Below are 22,489 nucleotides of genomic sequence, written 5' to 3'. Positions count from 1 at the left end.
CAGCAGCCTGATGCCAACCTTGAACCCACGAACCATGAGATCATGACTTGAGCTGAAGTCAGACGCTCAACCGACTGAGCGTATATATGTATATATGTATATATACATATATGTATATATATAATGGGATATTACTCCGTGATCAAAAAATTAAATCTTGCATCTGTTTGCAACAATGTGGATGGAGCTAGAGTGTATTCTAAGCAAAATAAGTCCGTCAGAGAAAGACAAAATACCCTATGATTTCACTCATGTGGAATTTAAGATACAAAACAGATGAACATAAGGGAAGGGTAGCAAAAATAATATAAAAACAGGGAAACAAACCATAAGAGATTCTGAAGTACAGAGAACAATTTGAGAGTTGCTGGCAGGGTGTTGGGTGGGGGAAAGGGCTAAAGGGGTGAGGGGTAATGAGGTTGCAATGAGCACTGTTATGTGAGTGATGAATCGCTAAATTCTGTTCTTGAAAAAAAAAATGTAATAGTGTCTCTCTCATTGGATTGTTGTGAGGACAGATGAACTAATATGTAAAGTACTTAGGATAATCCCTGACATATAACTTCTATAGAAGTATTTACCATCACCACCTCCTCCTGTTATTGTTTTTTTCATGTTGTTGTTGAACTTTTTTCCTTTTTTCCAGATCATTGATCACTCTGGAGATCCTACAGAAGGAGTATATAAAATTTATATTTATGTGGAAAAGATTATTAAACAGGTAAAAATATGCATTCCTTGTAAAATTTCATCTAAAATACTCTAAGGAGTGCCTGGCTGGCTTGCTCAGAAGAGCATGCAACTCTTGATCTCAGAATTGTGGGTTGGAGTCCCATGTTGGGTGTAGAGCCTAGTTAAAAAAAAATTTTCTTTCTAAGACTGTTTTCCATAAAGTTGGGTCTTCCAGTGAAAACAACTTATTTGTGTTTTTGAAAATAATACCGGGGGGTGGGGGGGGAGAAAATAATACCTGGGAAAGTGCCACTGTTTCTGGTGGTTGTCTATCCTGTGGTATTGTCATCGTATTACTAGTACTATGTATTTTTTTAAATTATTGTTTTAAGTTTATTTATTTATTTTGATAGAGAGAGCACATGAGCAGGGGAGGGGCAGAGAGAGAGAATCCCAAGCAGGCTCTGCACTGCCAGTACAGAGCGCAATGTAGAGCTCAAACCCATGAACTGCGAGATCATGACCTGAGCCAAAAGCAAGAGTCAGATGCTTAATCGACTGAGCCACCCAGGCGCCCCAAGTACCATGTATCTTTATCTGTCATTTGTTTCACAAAGCTATTGGATGCCTCAATACCTGATAAGTGTAAAGTAGATTGCAAAAGTGCCATGTAAAAAGTATAAGTATTTGAGGGAAGATGTTTATCTTATTCAAGGTTTTGTGTGCACCTTGAACTTTTATAAATTAGAAAAACCTTTTTCAAATTTATCCACTACATTATCCCTACAACACAGAGGGGTGAAATCATATCTCTAAGAGTCTGAGGTCATGGATCATAGTAAGTGTCTCGGGCTGAAAGTGTCTGTGATATCTGAAGTATTATCTTGTAAATTTATGTGAGTTCTATATTCTGCTTAATGTTATACCTGTGTTTATTTTTAATATAAAAAATTATTTTAAATTATATATCCTCTTAAATGCTAGTAATGAGGGGCACCTGGGTGGCTCAGTTGGTTAAGTGTCCGACTTCAGCTCAGGTCATGATCTCTCAGTTCATGAGTTTGAACCCCACGTCGGGCTCTGTGCTGACAGCTCAGTCTAGAGACTGCTTCAGGTTCTATGTCTCCGTCTCTCTCTGCTCCTCCCCTGCTCATGCTCTATCTCTCTCTCTCAAAAATAAATGAACATTAAAAATAAATAAATAAATAAATAAATAAATAAATAAATAAATAAATAAATGCAATGCTAGTAATGATAAGAAAAAGAAAAAGAACCCTTAAAGAACCCACACCCTTAAAGTAAAATGGGCGCAATAGAAAGAAGTACCACGTTTAGCCTGCAGTTGCCCATACCTGCAGACACCCCTGCAGGGTACCTGGGATTCTATTTGGGAGGTTAGGGATTAGATTACTTTTTCTAATTAATTTGTATTAAAAGTGTGGAGATTTGTTATCAGAGAAAAAGAATGAGCTCGAGAACATAATGATATGACTTCTGGCAACACATTTTGTACAGTGTTCTTTAGTATAAAAATTAACATCAATTTTTACCTTCTCAACAATCTTGTGAATTTTAGGACCACAGTTAAATAAAATTAATTGAGCAGAATAAATGGCAGCAAAGGAAAGTGGACATATTTTCCATCTTTACTGTTTGAGGAACAACATATTTTCAGTGATATAAAGACTATAAATCACAACACAAATATTTGATATCAAGAAACCCAATCTTAGGAATTAAATTCTTACAAAAATGTAAAGCAGCATATTTTTAAGCATTATCACAATTTTTAAAATTGTTTTCCAGATAGATATAAATGAATATTATGTAACATTTTTCAGAAAATAGATCCCTGAGGAGTCAAATGCTCTGCTTTTTTTTTTTTTTTTTTTTTTGTACAGAGCATGCACTACCAGGGTGGAGGAGGGAGGGACGGAGGGAGAAAGAGAATCTTAAGAAGCCTCCACACTCAGTCTGGAGCCTGACAACAGGGCTCAATCCCACAACCCTAAGATCATGACCTGAGCTGAAGTCAAGAGTCAGAGGCTCAATTGACTGAGCCATCCAGGTGTCCAGTTATTTTTTAATGTAAGCTCTGCACCCAGTGTGGGGCTTGAACCCATGACCCCAGAATCAAGAGTCACATGCTTTACTGACTGAGCCAGTTGGGGTTCCCAAATGCCCTTCTATTTTTAATAAAAGAGAAAGATCTTTGTGTTTATCATTTTAATATTTCTTTATTTTTAAACTCATGTTTTTTTATGGTTTTATATTTATTCTTGTTGGTAGTATACGAAGGCCATAGGTTTGGACTTGTCCCCCTCAGTAAGTGAAGGCCACCTTAGGCCTGTGTGCTAACACTGCTACAAGATGTTTAAGTTCTTTATTCACTTTCGTGTGCTTGCTCTTGGTGTTCAGGACATCCTGGGCTTTGAGAACACAGACATGGAGACTAAGGATTTGGGCAGTGAAGATTCTATTCCAGAAGAAGATGATTTTGGTGATGTTCTGTGGGACATACATGATGAACAAGAGCAAATGGAAACTTTCCAACAGGCTTCAAATTCAGCCCACGAATTGGGATTTGACAAAGTGAGCATTCGGAGTATTGTTCCAACAAAGATCAGTCACCACTTAAGACTCTATTATGATTGTGGTTTTACCTAAATATAGTCAAGGTTCATAATTGTTAGTGTTTGTCCTCGCGGCTTGATTATCCATATTGAGGCATATGCTTAACTTTGTATCATATGAAAGAAAAGTGAGGTTCAACTATATTTATGAACATCAAACATTTTTAGTTACAGATGAGGACTTATCAACTACATGTTCTTTATGCTACCATCTGAAGTTCACCAAACCAAGCTTAGGATAGCTAAGAAACTTGATAAAACTCGTAAGGCTCTCTATTCTTCCAAGGCTTGGAGGAATCAAAATGTCAAACATTCAGGAAACAGCACAGTAGTTAATGCAATAGGCTGATCAGTTCATTAGCATCCTCAGATATCTAAACAAATTAATGGAACTTGAAGTACACAATCTATGTCCAAATTCAAAAAAATTAATATTTAAATATTAATGTAAGAATGAATGTTTTAAAGAATATTATCCTAGCTGTCACTAGCAGCAGTATTTGCATAGAAATTTTATAATTGAGACTGTCTGTGTTTATGTCCTGGTTCCACCATTTCCTAACTCTGGACTGTGATCTTTACTAAGCTCTGACCTTTGACTTCCTTGTCTGTAAAAGGAGATTTAGTAGTTTACCTACCTGACGGGGTTGTTGGGAGGACTCAGCCAGGTGAAGCACATCGACCACTTGGCACAGTACCTGGCACATGATGAATGTAACTATATAGCATATAAAATATGCTATTTTATAAGAGAGGTATTGCTATCATTATTTCATAATTGAAGAACCTAAAGTTCATGTTACAGTTTGCCTAAGAGAGCACCCATGGAGTAGACTACAGATCTGGGATTTGAACCTAGATCTTCTGGCTCCTAATCCTATGCTCTTTCTTCTATGGCAAGTAGTCTGAACTTGGGAACTATGGTTTTATAAATGGGCTTTATGTGGGAACATGAACTAAGTTGTTAGGATTTACAGGGTTCTAAATCAATGAAGTCTTTTGCTTTTTGAGACGCGCACCATTGCTATCAGAATAATTTGAGTTCCTGGGGAATATATTCTGTGTTCATAATATGGCAAACAAAAATTGATTGAAAAACTATACCAAATAGTAACTTATTGTAGTTGTTAGAAATTTCTGCTTCCCTAAAGCTAACCACAAGCTACTTATTACAAATTCTTTTAATTCCTTACCTGCTGTCATTTAGACCACTGGTACATTTAATAACATCTCAACCCCCAAGATAACTTTGCCAAGTCCCCAGTAAATACTGAGGTATTTTGGTTTTCTGAGTGTGGCCTTTTTATCTCTGAAAAACTTTTCAGTGTCTGGGGAAAGCCTGAGATAGATGGGTTCTTGGACTTTGCCGAGAGCTCACTTAATTTCAGAAAGATCTCAGGTAGGCAGTCTGTCCTAACCTGATTCTCCGTGGCAGGTTGGGAGACTCAGATAAAGGGCCCACACAAAACTGCTCTTGTTCGGACCCATTTTCAGAAATCCCTGGAAACTGTGGGGGGTGTGTAGGATGGTGTTCTTCTGACCAGCAGACTGAGGATGCCTGCTGACGCCCTCAAAGCCTTCTGTGATACTTTCTGTGGTTTAGGGAATACAGGATAAAACATTGGCCATCCTGCAGCATTCTGCAAAATCTGAATGTTGTAAAACCCAATGGGGATCTTAAGTGTTGTCTCTCATCCGTTAATTTATAGCAGCACTATGTGTAGAAAAAATTGGGACTCATTCTTAGTTTACTATTTTGGGCATATTTAACCAGCCATAAAAATAAGCAATTATGAGGATGCTGTTGACTAAAAGTAGATTTCATTTTCTCATGCAGCTTTTCTCTAATGATTTCAGAGGATGATCAGAAGTTGACTCTAGTATTATAAGAGGTGTATGCTTCCTTGCAATTTAAATTCATTTTTGTTTCTAGTATTACCAACGGCTTAATGATCTAGTGGCGGCACCAGCACCAATTCCACCCCTTCTTGTATCTGGAGGACCAGGTTCTGGAAAGTCCCTTCTTTTATCAAAGTGGTATGATGCAGTGCAATTACATTGTTACCATTGTCATCATTCGAATTACTGAACTCATTCAACAAAATGTATTATTGCCTGCCTGCCTTCCTGCATGGTCTGTACTAAACATTAAAAAAAGCAAAAACGGGGGCGCCTGGGTGGCGCAGTCGGTTAAGCGTCCGACTTCAGCCAGGTCACGATCTTGCGGTCCGTGAGTTCGAGCCCCGCGTCAGGCTCTGGGCTGATGGCTCAGAGCCTGGAACCTGTTTCCGATTCTGTGTCTCCCTCTCTCTCTGCCCCTCCCCCGTTCATGCTCTGTCTCTCTCTGTCCCAAAAATAAATAAACGTTGAAAAAAAAATTAAAAAAAAAAAAAAGCAAAAACGTATAAAATAATAGATTCATGCCCCGAAGTGTGTACAATTTGGATGTTAGAATACAGAATGAGAAAGGAATTGGAAATTTGAGCATTTGTGATTGTTTATATTAATTATGTGGGTCACAGCCAAGCACGTGCTGTGTGAGGGAGTGGTCAGTGTGGAATAGAATTAGGTGAATTCTACAGGGGATGGGCCTTTGTTTTCAGTTATCAGCTTCATCTTAAAAGTTTCATTGGGATTTTAATATTTGAAATAAGACAAAGACAGACTGTTTAGAGTGAAATAAGTCATAAAGTACATCAAAATAAAGGATGACTTGGGGCGCCTGGGTGGCTCAGTCGGTTAAGCATCCGACTTCAGCTCAGGTCACGATCTTGCGGTCCGTGAGTTCGAGCCCCGTGTCGGGCTCTGGGCTGATGGCTCAGAGCCTGGAGCCTGCTTCCGATTCTGTGTCTCCCTCTCTCTCTGCCCCTCCCCCGTTCATGCTCTGTCTCTCTCTGTCTGAAAAATAAATAAACGTTAAAAAAAAAAAAAAAATAAAGGATGACTTGTGTTATGAATGTAAAGTCATTCTTCAAATTAGGGACCAAGGGTTATAGACACTGATAAACTCTCTTTTACTTTCATTTTAGTTCCTATTATTTAAAAACAATTAGAATATTTTCTTTCATAATTATGATTTACATTGAAGAATTAGCATGTGTTGTTTCCTTTTTACTGCCCTTTTATTTAGTGGAAAATAATATTTTTTTAGAAAATAATATTTTTCTACCTATCAAACTTCCTTTTTTCCTCTAATATATTTTTAGTTAAAGGTTAATGCTCATTTCACTGATACTTTAACTTCAAGTGTATACTATGTTGGTTTCCATTATTTAATATCAATTTTTAATTAAAATGAACCTATAATTTTTAAAGGTTTATTTAAAACAATCTAAAAGTGGAATAAAGATGGAAATCTCCCATGTTTATTCAAAAGTGACTGATAGGTGATTGCTGAGAGCTAGGTAGCATTTGATGTTTAATGCATTGTGAATTCTTTTTTGTATTGATAACAAATGAGTTTTATCAGTCTTATAAAAGGTCTTTTTCTTTCAGGATTCAGTTGCAACAGAAGAATTCCCCTAACACGCTAATTCTTTCTCATTTTGTGGGAAGGCCCATGTCAACCAGCTCAGAGCCTTCATTGATTATTAAACGGCTAACTCTAAAGGTATAATATGGCATGATTTGGAATTACCAGAATTTTTTTGATGTTTATTTATTTATTTTGAGAGAGAGAGGGAGAAAGAGAAACCCAAGCAGGCTCCATGCTATCAGCCCAGAGCCTGACATGCAGCTTGATCTCGTGAACAGAAGCATACGGCCATAACCTGAGCCAAAATCAAGAGATGATACTCAACTGACTGAGCCACCCAGGCGCCCCACAGAACTATCAGAATTTTTATTTAGGATCAGAAATCGTTGGGGCCAAGTACCCAATAATTTTCAATTTTCAATATTACCCATTTGTTTTGGATTTGTAGAAAGTTAAAAGTAATACTTGATGCAGTTGGGTCCTCTTGGTTACTCAAGTTTGGTTTAAAAAGTAGGGATAGAGGGGCGCCTGGGTGGCGCAGTCGGTTGGGCATCCGACTTCAGCCAGGTCACGATCTCGCGGTCCGTGAGTTTGAGCCCCGCGTCGGGCTCTGGGCTGATGGCTCAGAGCCTGGAGCCTGTTTCCGATTCTGTGTCTCCCTCTCTCTCTGCCCCTCCCCCGTTCATGCTCTGTCTCTCTCTGTCCCAAAAATAAATTAACGTTGAAAAGAAGTAGGGATAGAAATTTCCCACCAACTGTGCAACTACTTTAATTTGTATGTGTTTTCATCTTATAGTTGATGCAGCACTCTTGGTCAGTATCTGCTCTGACACTGGATCCTGCTAAGCTTCTAGAAGAATTTCCACGTTGGCTAGAAAAACTCTCTGCCCGTCATCAAGGCAGTATCATCATCATTATTGATTCTGTAGATCAAGTTCAGGTACTGTTTTCACTTTGTAACCTAATGATATTCTCAGAAAGAAACAAAAATATCAGTAATGGCTATAGCAGGCATTTAAATATGTTTATGAGAAGAAAATGTTGATGCTGGTTCTGTTATTTCTGCTTAATTTCTAGGGAGGAAGCATGTGGATAAAAAATGTTCTGTATGCCAGTAGACACTAGTATTTTTTGGGAAAGACCAATTGAATTCACCAATTAACAAATTTGTTTGTTTTGACATACTTTTAGGGCCTGGACATTTCCTTAAGTGTCCAGAACTTGTGTCAGTAATAATAGTATTTTGCCACTTGTCTTTTAATATTCTGAGATAAATCATCCAAAAAAAAAAGATTTTATCCTCGATAATAATGAGAGATGTAATGAGAATTTCATTTTACTTGGGGAGCTATTATTGGGTTGTTTTGAAATATTTTGAATTAATAGAATGAATTTTGTTTTTATATTTTAAGCAAGTGGAAAAACACATGAAATGGCTGATAGATCCACTGCCAGTGAATGTAAGAGTAATTGTTTCTGTGAATGTGGAAACATGCCCTCCAGCGTGGAGGTATGACCTAACTTTAGCTCTTTCAGATTACTGAAGTGTTTTAAGTACAAACAAGGAAAGGTTTTAAAAGATACGTGTTTGTGTTTTTATGTTTTTCATATAAGTGGCAGTGAGGATAGGGAGAAGTGGATGAATTCAAGAGAAAGATACAATCTATAGGATTTGGTGGGAGGCTAGATCTGGGATGTCAAGGAGGGGAAAGCTGAACGGCCCCCAAGTTTCTGACTTGGGAAATTAAGTAAATTGTGGCTCTGTGAACTGAAATGGGGAACAAAAAGGATGGGAAGGTTTGTGGAGGAAAGGTTAGAAGTTTCGTTTTTGGACATGGTTGATTTGAGTTGCCAGGTGTAGCTCCAAGTAGTGATGGCTAGCAGGCAGTTAAATTTACAGATGAGAAAATTGAGAATGCATGTTGCATTGGGAATGCATGTTGCAGGATGATTAAATTCCAATCGGATTACGAGTAATTTGTGGACAAACGCTATCTTGTACTATCTTCATAGGCACGAATACAATACCTATGTTTAGTTTTATTAATAGTATAGAACATAGAGCTGGAAATGTTCTGCCACTTTGCTGCCTAATGTATACACTATTTAAAAGTCTTGCTGGGGTCACCTGGGTGGTTCAGTCGGTTAAGCGTCCGACTTCAGCTCGGGTCATTATCTCATGGTTCATGAGCTCGAGCCCCACATCAGGCTCCGTACTCACAGCTCAGAGCCTGGAGCCTGCTTTGGATTCTGTGTCTCCCTCTCTCTCTGTCCCTCCCCTGCTTGCACTCTGCCTCTCTTCTCTCTCTCTCTCAAAAATAAACATGAAAACAATAATAATAATTAAAAAATAGAAGTCTTTGTTGGGATTAATTCCTGAAACTAATGATACGCATGTTAGAAAAGAATCAAATATTACCTAATAAGATTAACTGAGATTAGTTTTGCTAGTATTACAAAGGCAATATAAAAAATTACCTCTTGGGCGCCTGGGTGGCTCAGTCGGTTAAGCATCCGACTTCGGCTCAGGTCATGATCTCACGGTCCGTGAGTTCGAGCCCCACTTCGGGCTCCGTGCTGACAGCTCAGAGCCTGGAGCCTGTTTCAGATTCTGTGTCTTCCTCTCTCTCTCTGACCCTCCCCCGTTCATGCTGTCTCTCCCTGTCTCAAAAAAAAATAAATAAACGTTAACAAAAAAAAAAGTTAAAATCAATCTTCTAAAAAATAAAATAAAAATAAAAATAAATTAAAAAAATTAATTCTTGTAATGGATTTTGACTTGTGTTTGGGTAGATTACAGCTTTAGTTGTATTAGAAGAGAATTTCATTTTTTTTTCCTTTAAAATAAAAGGTTGTGGCCTACACTTCATCTTGATCCTCTAAATCCAAAAGATGCAAAATCTATTATAATTGCAGAATGCCACTCTATGGACATTAAATTGAGTAAAGAGCAGGTAAGTGTTTTTAATTTTACTGCACTTTTACTCTCTATCGACTGTCCTATAAGACACCTTATATGAGACTTAAAATTCAACGTAGGAACTCTCTATTGTGTTAAGAGAAATTGGAGTCTAATAATTGTTAAATGCATTTGCTCTTAAACTAACAAATATAGAAGGAGCAATAAAAATCTTTTGGGGCTTAAGTTTTACTTTATTAACCAGGTGTTTTTAAAGGCAGAAGAACATATGCATTCCAACCGCATCTGCGGTCCCCCACCATATGGCAGTGATGCCACTGATGGCAGGAGCCATGTCATTTCTGCCAGGGGTATTGTTGATGGCTCCATAGTAAAGACCGCTTAATTCCAGGGTGGTTTTGTTTTTGTTTGTCTGTTTTGTGTTTTGGTAAACTGGTACAGGAGAAGAAGCTAGAGCGACACTGTCGTTCTGCTACAACCTGCAATGCCCTTTATGTCACCCTTTTCGGCAAAGTGATGGCGCGGTAAGTGGTGGCGAGCTTACATGAACTGCATGTCTTGTGTTTGCCGCAGGCTGCTTCCTTGTCTTGGGAAACCAAGAGCTGATCACTGCGACAATCTCTTGTGCCACTCATATCAGATTCTGTTGATTCTAACAGAGACACTAACACCCTGTGAGAATGTGACTCGCGACTGCAGATTGATGATAGCCCATGAATTATAATAACTTGTTGGATATAGTTGTCTAATTTTCATCACGCTTACCATATCCCTACTGGGGGTTGCCACAGAAGGCCATCTTTGCTCTTATTTGGGGTCCATGAGTGTTTCTTGTCACTTGCTTGAGGCCCCTAGCTTTGGGAAAATGACAGGCAACTGAGGCAAACAAATGTTATTTCAGGTATCCTTAAATATTAGTAGGTAGGTATGTAGGAATTTTTCATTGTCTGTGTTCTAAAATCCTGATAAACCTTTCATCCTAAAATGGATTCTTCTATATCAGATATTCATTAGTTGAAGCACCTGGGTGGCTCAGTCAGTTATGCGTCCGACTTTGGCTCAGGTCATGATCTCACAGCTCATGAGTTCAGGCCCCGTGTCAGGCTTTGTGCTGACAGCTCAGAGCCTGGAGCCTGCTTCGGGTTCTGTGCCTCCCTCTCTCTGCCCTTCCCCAGCTCATGCTCTGTTTCTCTCTCTCTCTCTCTCTCTCTCTCTCTCTCTCTCTCTCTCTCTGTCTCTATCTCTCAAACTTAAACATTAAAAAAAAATTTAAAAAAACAGATATCCATGATATCCATTAGTCATTTCCCTTTAGGGTAAGCCTTACAAAGTGTAACTACATTTCTTCTTCAGTACAGTCTCAACTTACTTCGACTCTTCACAACCAGAGGTAAAAAAGATGAATATGGTTCTGATGATCATCACAATAGATGGTAATCCCAGTACAACTCATATTCGAGACACTGAATCTAGTACTCTTGTCTCTCTCTTTTTTTTAATGTTTATTTGAGAGAGAGAAAGCATGGGTGGGAGAGGGGCAGCGAGAGAGGGTGAGAGAGAGAGGTTCTCAAGGAGGCTCCATGCTCCACAAGGAGCCCAGTGTGGGGCTCGAACTCACACACCATGAGATCATGACCTGAGCCAAAGTCAGATGCTTAACTGAGCCACCCAGGTGCCCCTGGTACTCTTGTCTCTTAATTCCACATTCCCATCTTGAGCACCAAATTGGAAATGAAAACATCTTCTAAAATTTTGAATTGCCCATGATATTCCCACTGTTTTCAGTTTTGGCAGTCCATCTGGCCTCGTGAACATCAACAGCTTGCAGAAGTATGGCTCAAGAGTGTGAGTCCCTTTCCACACATTTCATAACATTTATTGAATTTAGCTATTTTAAGAGTGTTGACACAAGATGAACAAACCTTTTAGAATCTCTTAAAGTTTAACATTTATTTATTTTTGAGAGAGAGAGAACAAGTTGGGGAGGGACAGAGAGAGAGAGACAGAGGATCCAAAGCAGGCTCCTCTCTCTGAGCACAGAACCTGATGTGGGGCTCAAACTCATGAACCACTCACGAACCATGAGTCATAACCTGAGCCGAAATCAAGAGTCTGGCACTTAACCACCTGAGCCACCTAGGTGCCCGAAGAGAGTTTTATTCGAGCCTGCAGTAGGACACCTTCCCTAGGAAACATGATCTTCACAGGAAAGAAAGTGCTTTGAAGAATGAACAGTTTTTACAGGGTTACATACTGTTTTTGCATCTTGTGAAAGCTCAAAAAATTATGGATTAACATAGGCAGGAATCATGAGTTTTAATGTCAGAATGCAGAGTGTAGGAGCGTTGATTGACATCTTAAGGACAAGATGGCTTTCCTTTAGGCTACTTGTTTATAAGGCAAGGTACAATGAATATTTTGTGAGCCATAAATCAGGCTTTTGGTTTAAGCAAAGTTTATGTACAGTCATGCTGACTTAGAAAAAAATCTCAAATGGCTTCATGCTGACTTAGAAAGAAATCTCAAATTAGACCTTTAGAAGGTCTAATTAGACTCTGGACCTTTTTTTTCTTCTTCTCTCTCTATATCTTCATATTGAAAAAAGAAACTATTGGTAAATATTGTGTAATATTTTAAAACCACCCTATTTTCCGATTTTCTTAGCCTGATATTTTCTGAATCCTGGCTCTAAACAAATTTAATTTGCATCGCTAACTAATAACACTTACTTATAATTCTTTTCCTGCTTCCTGTATGTAGGTAGCCTGTCTTACTCATTTCTGTGTTCCATAATGTGCAGTAATTGCTTGACATATAGTAAGTCCCCAGCACGTGTTTACTGCATCGAGTTAAACTGTATACTAAAATAAACTTGATGATGCTGGCAGCCCCATAAAAGTACCATTTTCCTATATCATGTTTTATTGAATTTCTGTTAATCAGTTGAAGTATAAAAAATAGAGACCATGTTGTTTTTATCTACCCTAGATTTTTCACAGATGTTGGCTGTCTGTAAGAAATTAAACCTATTCTCAATTCCAACAGTGCTGGGAGAGCAGGCAATTTAGATAAAATCCTTCATCAGTGTTTCCAGTGTCAAGATACTATTTCATTATACAGACTTGCTCTGCGATCTATCCAGGAGTCCCTGGCAAATGATATGGATAAAGAACTCATGAAACAGGTAAAGGGTAATAAACTCATAGAAGTTTGCATTTATGTGTGAATTGAAGTAAATAGTAATTATTTTTAAATGTGTGCTTAAATATGTTTCAAGCATCTACAGGACTGCTGGCTACCATAGTGTGCTTGTGGCCAGAAGTGGTATCTCAAGAAACTTGCATTTTCCTCATGATCATTGAGATTTTTCATCTGTTCATGTTTATTAGTGATTCCTGTCTCCTTTTATGTGGTTTGCTGATCCAAGCCTTTTTACTTGAGTTTTAATTGAGTCGCTAAATACAAATCCTCTTTTTTGCGGAGTTTGTAAATTAATTCTTCTTCCTATTTGTTTCTTGTCTTAACTTTTTGGTATCATTCACTGTACAAAGTTTTATTTTGATGAAGTCAGATTTATCAACAGTTTATTTTATGGCCTATGCCTGTTATATCTTATTTTAAAAGTCTTTTATTGTCAAAAAAAATCTTTTGTTATCATAAAAATGTTCTCCTGTGTATTTTTTTTCCCTTTAAAATATTTTACAGTGTTGTTCTTCCTGTGTAAGTCCTTATCTTGAGGATTTATTTTTGTTTATTGTGTGAGGAAGGAATCTACTTTTTAATCTTTTATCATATGGTTAGCTAACTTTTCATTTTTTTTTTTAATGTTTATTTTTGAAAGAGAGAGGCAGAGCATGGGTGGGGGAGGGACAGAGAGAGAGGGAGACACAGAATCCAAAGCAGGCTCCAGGCTCCGAGCTGTCAGCACAGAGCCCCACGAGGGGCTCGAACTCTCAGACTGCGAAATCATGACCTGAGCTGAATTGGGACGCTTAACTGACTGAGCCATCCAGGCGCCCCTCATTTTTCTGGAGTACATCTTTTCTGCTAATTTGGATATCACACTCACAAATTAACATGACTTTGTTTTCTGAGCTCTTCTGTTCCAGTTTTGCTCATTCCTTGCCAATACCATGGTGTCTTAACTATTAGAGCTTTAAAGTAAGCTTTCAAATATGGTTGGTCTGTAGGATGATGTTTTCTCATGCACCCCTTCACTGAGGGTACAGCTCTTGGATCCCTGGTGTTGGTAAGCTTTCTAGTTCCAACTCCTCCCCTTACCAGGTTTAAGGGCTCACCTTCCATCCCCGCTGTGGGTGTGAAAACCCAAGCATTTGAGTTACTGGGAAGGTTGCCTGTCCTGGATCCCCACCTCCCCCAGGGACAGCAGCTCCAGCCCTTAGCCCTCTGATGTTCACTTTCCTATTCACTTCTGGCACCTGGGGGATTTCTTTTTCTTAGGTTCAGCTGTACTTTTAGAGATGTTTTGTTATATGTTGTCTTCTATTAACAGGCATCTATAGTAAAAGAACTATTTTCTTCTACCATTGTCCCAAAATTGGAACTTTGTCATTAGTTTTAATCTGTTTCCTGAGGCTTTAATTGTCCTCAAACTTTTTTCTGTGTGTTATTTTTGGCATGCTAGATTTACTATATACACTATCTTATTCTTGATTAATGGCTTTTGGAAAGTATGCTTTATTCTAAGAAATCTGTTTCTTTATTAAATCATTTGAACAATAAGTTTGAATAAGAAGTTAATAACCTTTTAATGGCTTTTTGTTACTTACAGAGGTGGCTTATGATCATTGTTAATTCACTTCTCTACCTAGATTCTCTGCCTCATAAATGTTAGTCACAATGGTGTGAGTGAATCAGAATTAATGGAACTCTACCCTGAGCTGTCCTGGGCTGTCTTGACCTCCCTCATTCACAGTTTACACAAAATGTGCTTGTTGACTTATGGTTGTGGCTTGCTCAAGTTTCAGCATCTACAGGTAGATGTTATTGTAATAAGGTTTTTTAACTATAAATGTCAACATCCCATGCTATTTTAAGTGTTTCCATTATAAGACAAAGTTGAAATTTTAAATTTGGCATTACAAAATTGCTTTTGCAATGATTTTAGGTTAAGTGTAAAATTTGGCTAATATTATTCTTACAAAGTACCTTTATGAAATGGCTATTACAACAGCCCCCCCTTATCTGTAGGAGACACATTCCAAGAACCCCAGAGAATGCCTAAAACCAGGATAGTACTGAGCCTTATATAAACTATGTTTTTTCCCTTACACGTGCCTACCCATGATAAAGTTTAATTTATAATTTAGGGACAGTATGAGATTAACAACAATAATAATAAAACAAAACAATTATAACAATGTACTGTACTAAAAATTATGGGAATGTTGTCTCTTTCTCTCTCAAAATGTCTTATTATACTGCACTCACCCTTCTTGAGATTATAAAATGTCTACATGATGAGATGGAGTGAGGTGAATGGCATAGGCACTGGGACCTAACGTTGGGCTACTACTGACCTTCTGACCATAATATCAGAAGGGGTCTGCTTTTAAACCCCATTTGGCCATGGGTAACTGAAATTGCAGAAAGTGAACCTGGGGATAAAGAGGAACTACAGTACTTTACAAAGTAGTTTCTTTCCAAAAGAGAAAAAAAAAATTTTTTTTCAATTTTATGTTCCGTTGATTGCTAGTGTAATTATTTACGCTTCAAGAGCTTGGACTCAGTAAGTCAGTATGCCTCAGTTCACAGTCCAGCTCTTCACAGTTTAACAGCTGTGTAACCTTCGGTAAATTCGGTAAGCTGTGGGTAGATTTTTCCAGCTTACTACAGGGTATGTGAAGAGAATTTGTTCAGATGGTCCTTGACCCTAATGAGGTCCTAGACATGATGTCTAGCACATAGTAGTGAATGTTTAGGAAATACTGACTAGTATAATTGTTACCATCTGCAATGCCATGGTTGATTTATGTGTATACAAATGCAAGTTAAGTCTTTCATGTGAGTATGCTGCATTGTATTTGTAGGTGTGAAATGTTTGTGATCTCATAGGCTCATCTTTCTCTTTTATTGTGTATTGCTTAAATAAATTCCTTTTTAGTACTTTTTCACTCCACATTTCTGCACTAACTAGAAATTTGAATTAAATTGTGTTTTAGGTGCCTCCAGGAGATTTTTATTCTCATGTCAGTTTATCACATAAATGTATGCTGAATTTTAAAATATTTTTATGTCATCTGTATTATACAGCTATAAAATTGAAATAATTATAAATTCCTATTTATAAAAAAATTTTTAGATATTCAGTGACTAACAGAAAATAGACTACAGTATTTTTTTTTTCCAGGCTTGGGAAACAGTGAGACTGGAATACATGGAAGATCCCACTATTATTTCTTCATACAGGCAAAAGCTAATCAACTATTTTACCATGCAGTTAAGGTATTATAAATATCCATATAGTTCTTCTGTAACACATTTTATCTTTGTGTCTTTATTTCTCTTCCTTAGCTTATCACTTAATGTATAAAAATTTAATTATTAAAAGGTAATAATAAGTTGGCTCAGTTGATTGAATGTCTGGCTTTTGATTTTGGCTCAGGTCATGATCTCACAGTTCATGGGATCAAGCCCTGCGTTGTACTCCACACTGAGCAGGGAGCCTGCTTGTGATTCTCTCTCTTTCCCTCTGCCCCTTCTCCCCCATTCATGCTCACTCACTCTCTCTCTCTGAAATAAAAAAAAATTTTTTTTAATTATTACAAAAAACATTAAATATTCTCCCTAGTCTGGTAATGTCAAAAGAACTATAAAGATTATTATGTAAGTCAGTCTTTTAATATTATGCTAAAGATTTAAATTGATTTACATGAAATCAGTGTAGGGTTATTTTATTATTATCATTTTATTCCAGTTTATTAGTTTAAAAATGTGTGTCTGTGTATATCCATGTGTGTATATTTGGGTTGATTGAGAGTTTTTTAAATAGTTCAATTTTGGGGCGCCTGGGTGGCTCAGTCGGTTAAGCGGCCGACTTCGCTCAGGTCATGATCTCGCGGTCTGTGAGTTCGAGCCCCGCGTCGGGCTCTGTGCTGACAGCTTAGAGCCTGGAGCCTGTTTCAGATTCTGTGTCTCCCTCTCTCTGGCCCTCCCCCATTCATGCTCTGTCTTTCTCTGTCTCAAAAATAAATAAACGTTAAAAAAAATTTTTAAAAAAATAGTTCAATTTTAAGAAAATACCTTGAGAGTTTGATTGATGGTCCTAATATCACTTTATTTATTTTCTTAGTTACATTGACAGAGTTTCTGATTTTGACATAATTTTCTCAGTATTAGATTATATTTAGGGGCACCTGGGTGGCTCAGGCAGTTGAGTGTCCAACTCAATTTTGGCTCAGGTCACAGTCACAGAGTCATGGGATCTGGCCCCATGTCAGGCTCTGTGCTGAGCATGGAGCCTGCTTAAGATTCTCTCTCTCTCTCTCTCTCTCTCTCTCTCTCTCTCCCTCTCCCTCTCCCTCTCCCTCTCTCCTGCTCACGTGTTCTCTCTCTCTCTCTCTCTCTCTCTCTCAAACTAAAAACAAAACAAAAAAAATTTTTTTAATTACACTTAAAGAGTCAGAGAATACATTTTTCTTCCTTCACCATTTGCCTTTTGAGGCAATATCATTGTTGGAAGGTATTATTGAGTGTTGTCTCTTCCTTTCTAACAGTCGGGACCGAGTGACTTGGAGAAGTGCTGACGAACTCCCTTGGCTTTTTCAGCAGCAGGGAAGTAAACAGAAGTTACATGATTGCCTTCTCAATCTCTTTGTGTCTCAAAACCTTTATAAAAGGTAAGAAACTTATTTGTAGAACATCTTTCCCCAGAAAAACAGATTTAAACAATTGATTGGTGTAACAAAGAAAAATGGCATTTTTAATTTAGCTTTAAGACCTTAAGCCATAAAACTCCAGAAAACATAGTATGTAACTGCTTGACGCCAGTCTTGGTGGTGATTTCTTGAATCTGACATGAAAAGCAAAAGCATCAAAAACAAAATAAACCAGTGGAACTAAATCAAACTAAAAAAGCTTCTGCACCGCAAAGGAAATCATAAACAAAATGAAAAAGCAACCTACTGAATGAGAGAAAATATTTGCAAATCATACATATGCAAAAGAATTAACATTCAAAATATTTAAGAACTCATACAACTCAATAACAACAAGAATCTGATTAAAACATGGGTAGAGGATCTGAATAGACATTTTTCAAAAAAAAGAGATACATGTAGCCAACGGGCACATGAAAAGATGCTCAACATCAGTAATCATTGGGTGAATTCAAATTAAAACCACACTGAGCTATCACCTCACACCTATAGAATGACTGTTATCATGAAGACAAGAGATAACAAATGCTGGCAAGGATATAGAGAAAAGGGAACCCTGGTGCACTGCTGGTGGGAATGTAAAATGATGCAGCCACTGCGGAAAACAGTATGAGGTTCCTCAAAAAATTAAAAATAGAACTGTGATATGATCCAGCAATTTCATTTCTGGGTATATATCTGAAGAAAACAAAAACAACAATTTGAAAAGATATGTGCACCATTGCAACATTATTTACAATAGCCAAGATATGGAAACAACCTAAGTGTTCATTGATAGATGAATGGATAAAGAAAATGTGTGTGTGTGTGTGTGTGTGTGTGTGTGTGTGTGTGCATTCACATACATACATACAATGGAATGTTACTCAGCCATAAAAAAGAATGAAATCTTGCCATCTGCAACAACACTGACAGATCTTTAGGGCATTTTGCTAAATGAAAGAAGTCAGAAAGATAAATACTGTGTGATCTCACTTATATCTGGAATCTACAAAAAAAAACAAAAAACAAAAACCAAACATGCCCTTGATACAGAGAAGAAAATTGGTGGGTGCCAGAGGCAGAGGGTAGGGAAGGGGTTAAAGTGGGTGAAAGGAGTCAAAAGGCACAGACTTCCAGTTATTAAATAACTAAGTCATGGGGAGGTAATGTACAGCATGACGACTATAGTTAATAATACTATACTGCATCTTTAAAAGTTGCTAAAGAAGTAGGTCTTAAAAGTTCTCATGACAAGAAAAGAAATTCTGTAACCATGCAATAGGGACAGATGTTAATTAGACTTATTGTGGTGATCATTTTGTAATACCCCCTTTCCATGGGGGATATGTTCCAAGACCCCCAGTGGATGCCTGAAGTCACAGATAGTACCAAGCCCTATATATATTATGTTTTTTCCTGCACATACATACCTATGGTTAATTTTAATCTAATTTTAATTAAGTTTAATTTATAAGTTAGGCATAGTAAGACATTAACAGCAATAACTAAAAATAGAACAATTATAACAGTTATACTATACTGAAAGTTATGTGAATGTGGTCCCTCTGTCTCTCAAAATATCTTCCTGGACTGACTGACCCTTCTTGTGATGATGTGAGATGATACAGTGCCCACATGATATGAGGTGAAGTGAGGTGAATAGAGTAGGCTTGTGATGTAGCCTTAGGCTACTATTGACCTCCTGATGATATGTCAGAAGGAGGATCATCTACCTCTGGACTGTGGTTGATCACTGGTAACTGAAACTGCCGAAAGTGAAACTGGGGATAGGGGGAACTCTGTATATACGTGTTTCAAATCAGTAGCTGTACACCTGAAATTAATAGTTGTTTATCAACTATGCCTTGAAAAATAAATAAATTACAAAAAAAAGATAATGCTGTAATAAAAGTGGGATTTAGAGAAGAAAGCAGCTGGCAAAGAGGAACATCTGAGCGGGCCTGGAAAGATGGATGAAATTGGATTCTGCTGTAGAATTTAGATGAGCAGAAAGAAGGCTGTGTGTACTATGGGCTGAGCTCTGCTGATAAGCACATTACATTAACCTAACAAGTACTTATTGTATCCCCAAGTGCTAGGGATAAAACATAGCACAATTAAAAATAATAATGAAAAAAAAACCTATAAAAACAAGTCCAGATTCAGTGGTACCTGAAATTTTAAAAAAACTGGGAGAAATTTTAAGACAATTTGCAAATTGCCACGAGATCTTTTCCCAAGAGGTAAAGTAAAAAAAAATATTGCAGTTTTTAAAAAATCAGAACTGAAATGATCTTGAGACACCTTTCTATCTTACCCTTGCATTTAAGCAGGTTTAAATCCAAACCACCCATGGAGGTGGTTCATGACATCTGCCTTTCATGGCCCTCAGGTATCTCAAAGTATAGCCTTGAAACCAGATTCTGGGCCGGCTCGCCACAAAATCTGACTGGTGTTAAATTTAAAGAAAGGATTACCCCTTTTCAGAAATTGTATTGTCTCTTCTGGTTATGTCTGAATTTGCCAGTGGCCAGACCACCTTTTCACGATCAAGCTTCTGACCTCTAAGCCTCACGGGAGTTTACGTTACTGTCTTACCTAGAAACTCAGACATTTCTCTTAACATAGCTACATAATTTGTTTTGCTCCTAAGTGAACTTTTCAAATTTCTTTGTTATACCTCCTAAATTATTTCTGATCTCCATTCCAACCTTTGAAATCATGATTCCTTTGAAATCACATTTACTCTTTAGTTTGCCAGCTCTCCCATCCTACTAATGTCATCTCCAGATGAATACGCTTACTTTTGTATTTCTATTCTGACAGTTGCCTGTGTTTCATTAGTTTCTTCTGTTCTAATTTCCATCATTTAAAATAATGATCTGGGTGAATATAGCAGTTGACTGCATATCACGAAATGTCTAGAAAGGATTCTGGTAGATTTCCACTGGTGAGTAACCATAATGATAGTAATGATAACAGCCGGCACTATGGAGTACTTGCTGTGTGCTATAATCTGCTTATAGTAATACCTTAGGCAGGTAGTGTCAGTGACCCCTTTCTGCAGATAAGGATGACAGAGTATAAGAGGCCAGACAACCTGCTCAAGACCACACAGCTAGGAAGCGGTGGACTCAGCAGGTTGGAGTCTACAGTTTTCCCTCTCTCTACACTACACTTGCCTACTAATAAAGCGTCAGTAGCTTATATGAATTCTGGCACTTTCACTCAACACTGGGTTTTAATGTTTGATTTTCATTAAGTTACTGTTTTTTGTTGAAACAGAGGACACTTTGCTGAATTGCTGAGTTATTGGCAGTTTGTTGGCAAAGACAAAAGCGCAATGGCAGCAGAGTACTTTGATTCATTGAAGCAGCACGAGAAAAACTGGGAAGGCGAGGAGAACATGATTTGCCTGGCGGATCTTTATGAAACCCTGGGGCGATTTCTCAGGGATCTAGGCCTCCTTAGTCAGGTATGCTCAGCAAGGAATCACAGACTGTGTGGGTTTTTCCTGTGTGCTCTTCTCTCCTCCCTAGGAGTTAGTACAGGTTTCATTTGTTGTGCTGATCACATCGCAGCTCTTAACGGTATTTCACTCACTTTACCTGGCCTTGAACCCTTTCTTTTCCTAGGCTGTGGTGCCTTTGCAGAGGTCTCTAGAAATTCGAGAAACAGCTTTAGATCCAGATCACCCAAGAGTGGCTCAGTCCCTCCACCAACTAGCGAGTGTGTACGTGCAGTGGAAGAAGTTTGGCAATGCAGAACAGTTGTATAAACAAGCATTAGAAATCGCAGAAAATGCTTATGGCGCGGAGCATCCACATATTGCTCGTGAACTTGAGGCACTTGCAACTTTGTACCAGAAACAAAATAAGTAAGATTTAGATGAGTAATACTCTGGTTTTATGATGGGGAGTCACAGTTCTTGATGTACTTATGTGTTAAGCTTTGTGTTGTGGCTATGTACTTTTCCTTATCCTATATTCTTTTCAGTCCACCATGTTCAAATATTATTCTCAGTCTTGGGTGTTTGTGGCGTAAACAGAAAACTAGCACCACAAGATTCATCTCTGTTTGAAGATGCGTGCAGGCTAGAGCATGGACTTTGGAGTTGTGTAGTCGGGTTTAAATCTGGGCCCATTCATTGACTGGCTTTGTAATATTAAGTGCATTACTAACACAGGGCAGCAAACGATTGCCCCACAGGCCAAATCCAAAAGGCCCCTTCTTTTGTAAATAAGGTTGTATTGGAACATAGGCACATTTTATGTGACTGCTTCCATAAACTTCCACACGGCTGCTTCCATGATTCACTAACAGATTTTTATATTTGTAACAGACCACATGGCCCATAAAACCTAAAATATTTACTATCTAGCCCTTTGCAGAAAAAGTTTACCAGTCCCTGGTGTAATAAAAAGTCTCATATCTATTAGGCACCCACTGAATGTCATCTTTTCCTCTATCAGAAATCATTTTCTTTGCACCATCGTAAATGATACATATTGGAATTTTTTCTTTTAATTTTAGAAGTATTGTTTCACACAATTTTTTTGTGAATTTCACATTTATATTTGACCAGAAATTAGCACGTACAGAAGAAGGTGGTAGAACAAACTAAAATTTTAGATTTTCATTTAGTTAGGTCATCCTTTAGAGATTTGAAGTGAGTTAAGTCAGTTAAAAATCTATTAAATGTCAGCTACTTGGAGAGCTAGGTTTGTTTCGTTAGATTATGTTTTATGAAGTTTTTTGTTAAAGATTTTTAATTCTGTGTGACTGTCATCTTTAGAAATTATGCTATATTTAAAAGCCAAAAACAAAACAAAAACTTTACACTAGGTAAGGAATGTTTTCATTTGCCTGAAATATGATAAATTGGACATGTGTTTCTTTTGTTTGACTT

General features: G+C 37.7%; 1 protein-coding gene across 5 annotated transcripts in view; it reads left to right on the top strand.

Moving 5' to 3' along the window:
• Nucleotides 1–22,489, top strand: part of NPHP3 (nephrocystin 3) — a 44,126-nt gene that overhangs the window by 14,341 nt on the left and 7,296 nt on the right. For 2 of the 5 annotated variants that reach the window (XM_047876336.1, XM_047876339.1), the window contains exons 8-21: nt 647–721; nt 3,091–3,264; nt 5,239–5,342; nt 6,801–6,915; nt 7,577–7,720; nt 8,193–8,290; nt 9,632–9,734; nt 10,136–10,224; nt 12,746–12,884; nt 14,533–14,697; nt 16,071–16,165; nt 17,437–17,559; nt 20,866–21,055; nt 21,216–21,457. In XM_047876336.1, the coding sequence (XP_047732292.1) occupies nt 647–721; nt 3,091–3,264; nt 5,239–5,342; nt 6,801–6,915; nt 7,577–7,720; nt 8,193–8,290; nt 9,632–9,734; nt 10,136–10,224; nt 12,746–12,884; nt 14,533–14,697; nt 16,071–16,165; nt 17,437–17,559; nt 20,866–21,055; nt 21,216–21,457 (1,856 nt within the window). The remainder of the gene's footprint in view (nt 1–646; nt 722–3,090; nt 3,265–5,238; nt 5,343–6,800; nt 6,916–7,576; nt 7,721–8,192; nt 8,291–9,631; nt 9,735–10,135; nt 10,225–12,745; nt 12,885–14,532; nt 14,698–16,070; nt 16,166–17,436; nt 17,560–20,865; nt 21,056–21,215; nt 21,458–22,489) is intronic. The other 3 variants (XM_047876337.1, XM_047876338.1, XM_047876340.1) reach the window with 3 other exon arrangements.

The sequence above is a fragment of the Prionailurus viverrinus genome, chromosome C2 (genome assembly GCF_022837055.1).
Source record: "Prionailurus viverrinus isolate Anna chromosome C2, UM_Priviv_1.0, whole genome shotgun sequence".
NCBI classification, from domain to species: Eukaryota; Metazoa; Chordata; class Mammalia; order Carnivora; family Felidae; genus Prionailurus; species Prionailurus viverrinus.
Note: the sequence above shows the minus strand (reverse complement) of the source record. Positions and strands in the feature narration are given on the sequence as shown.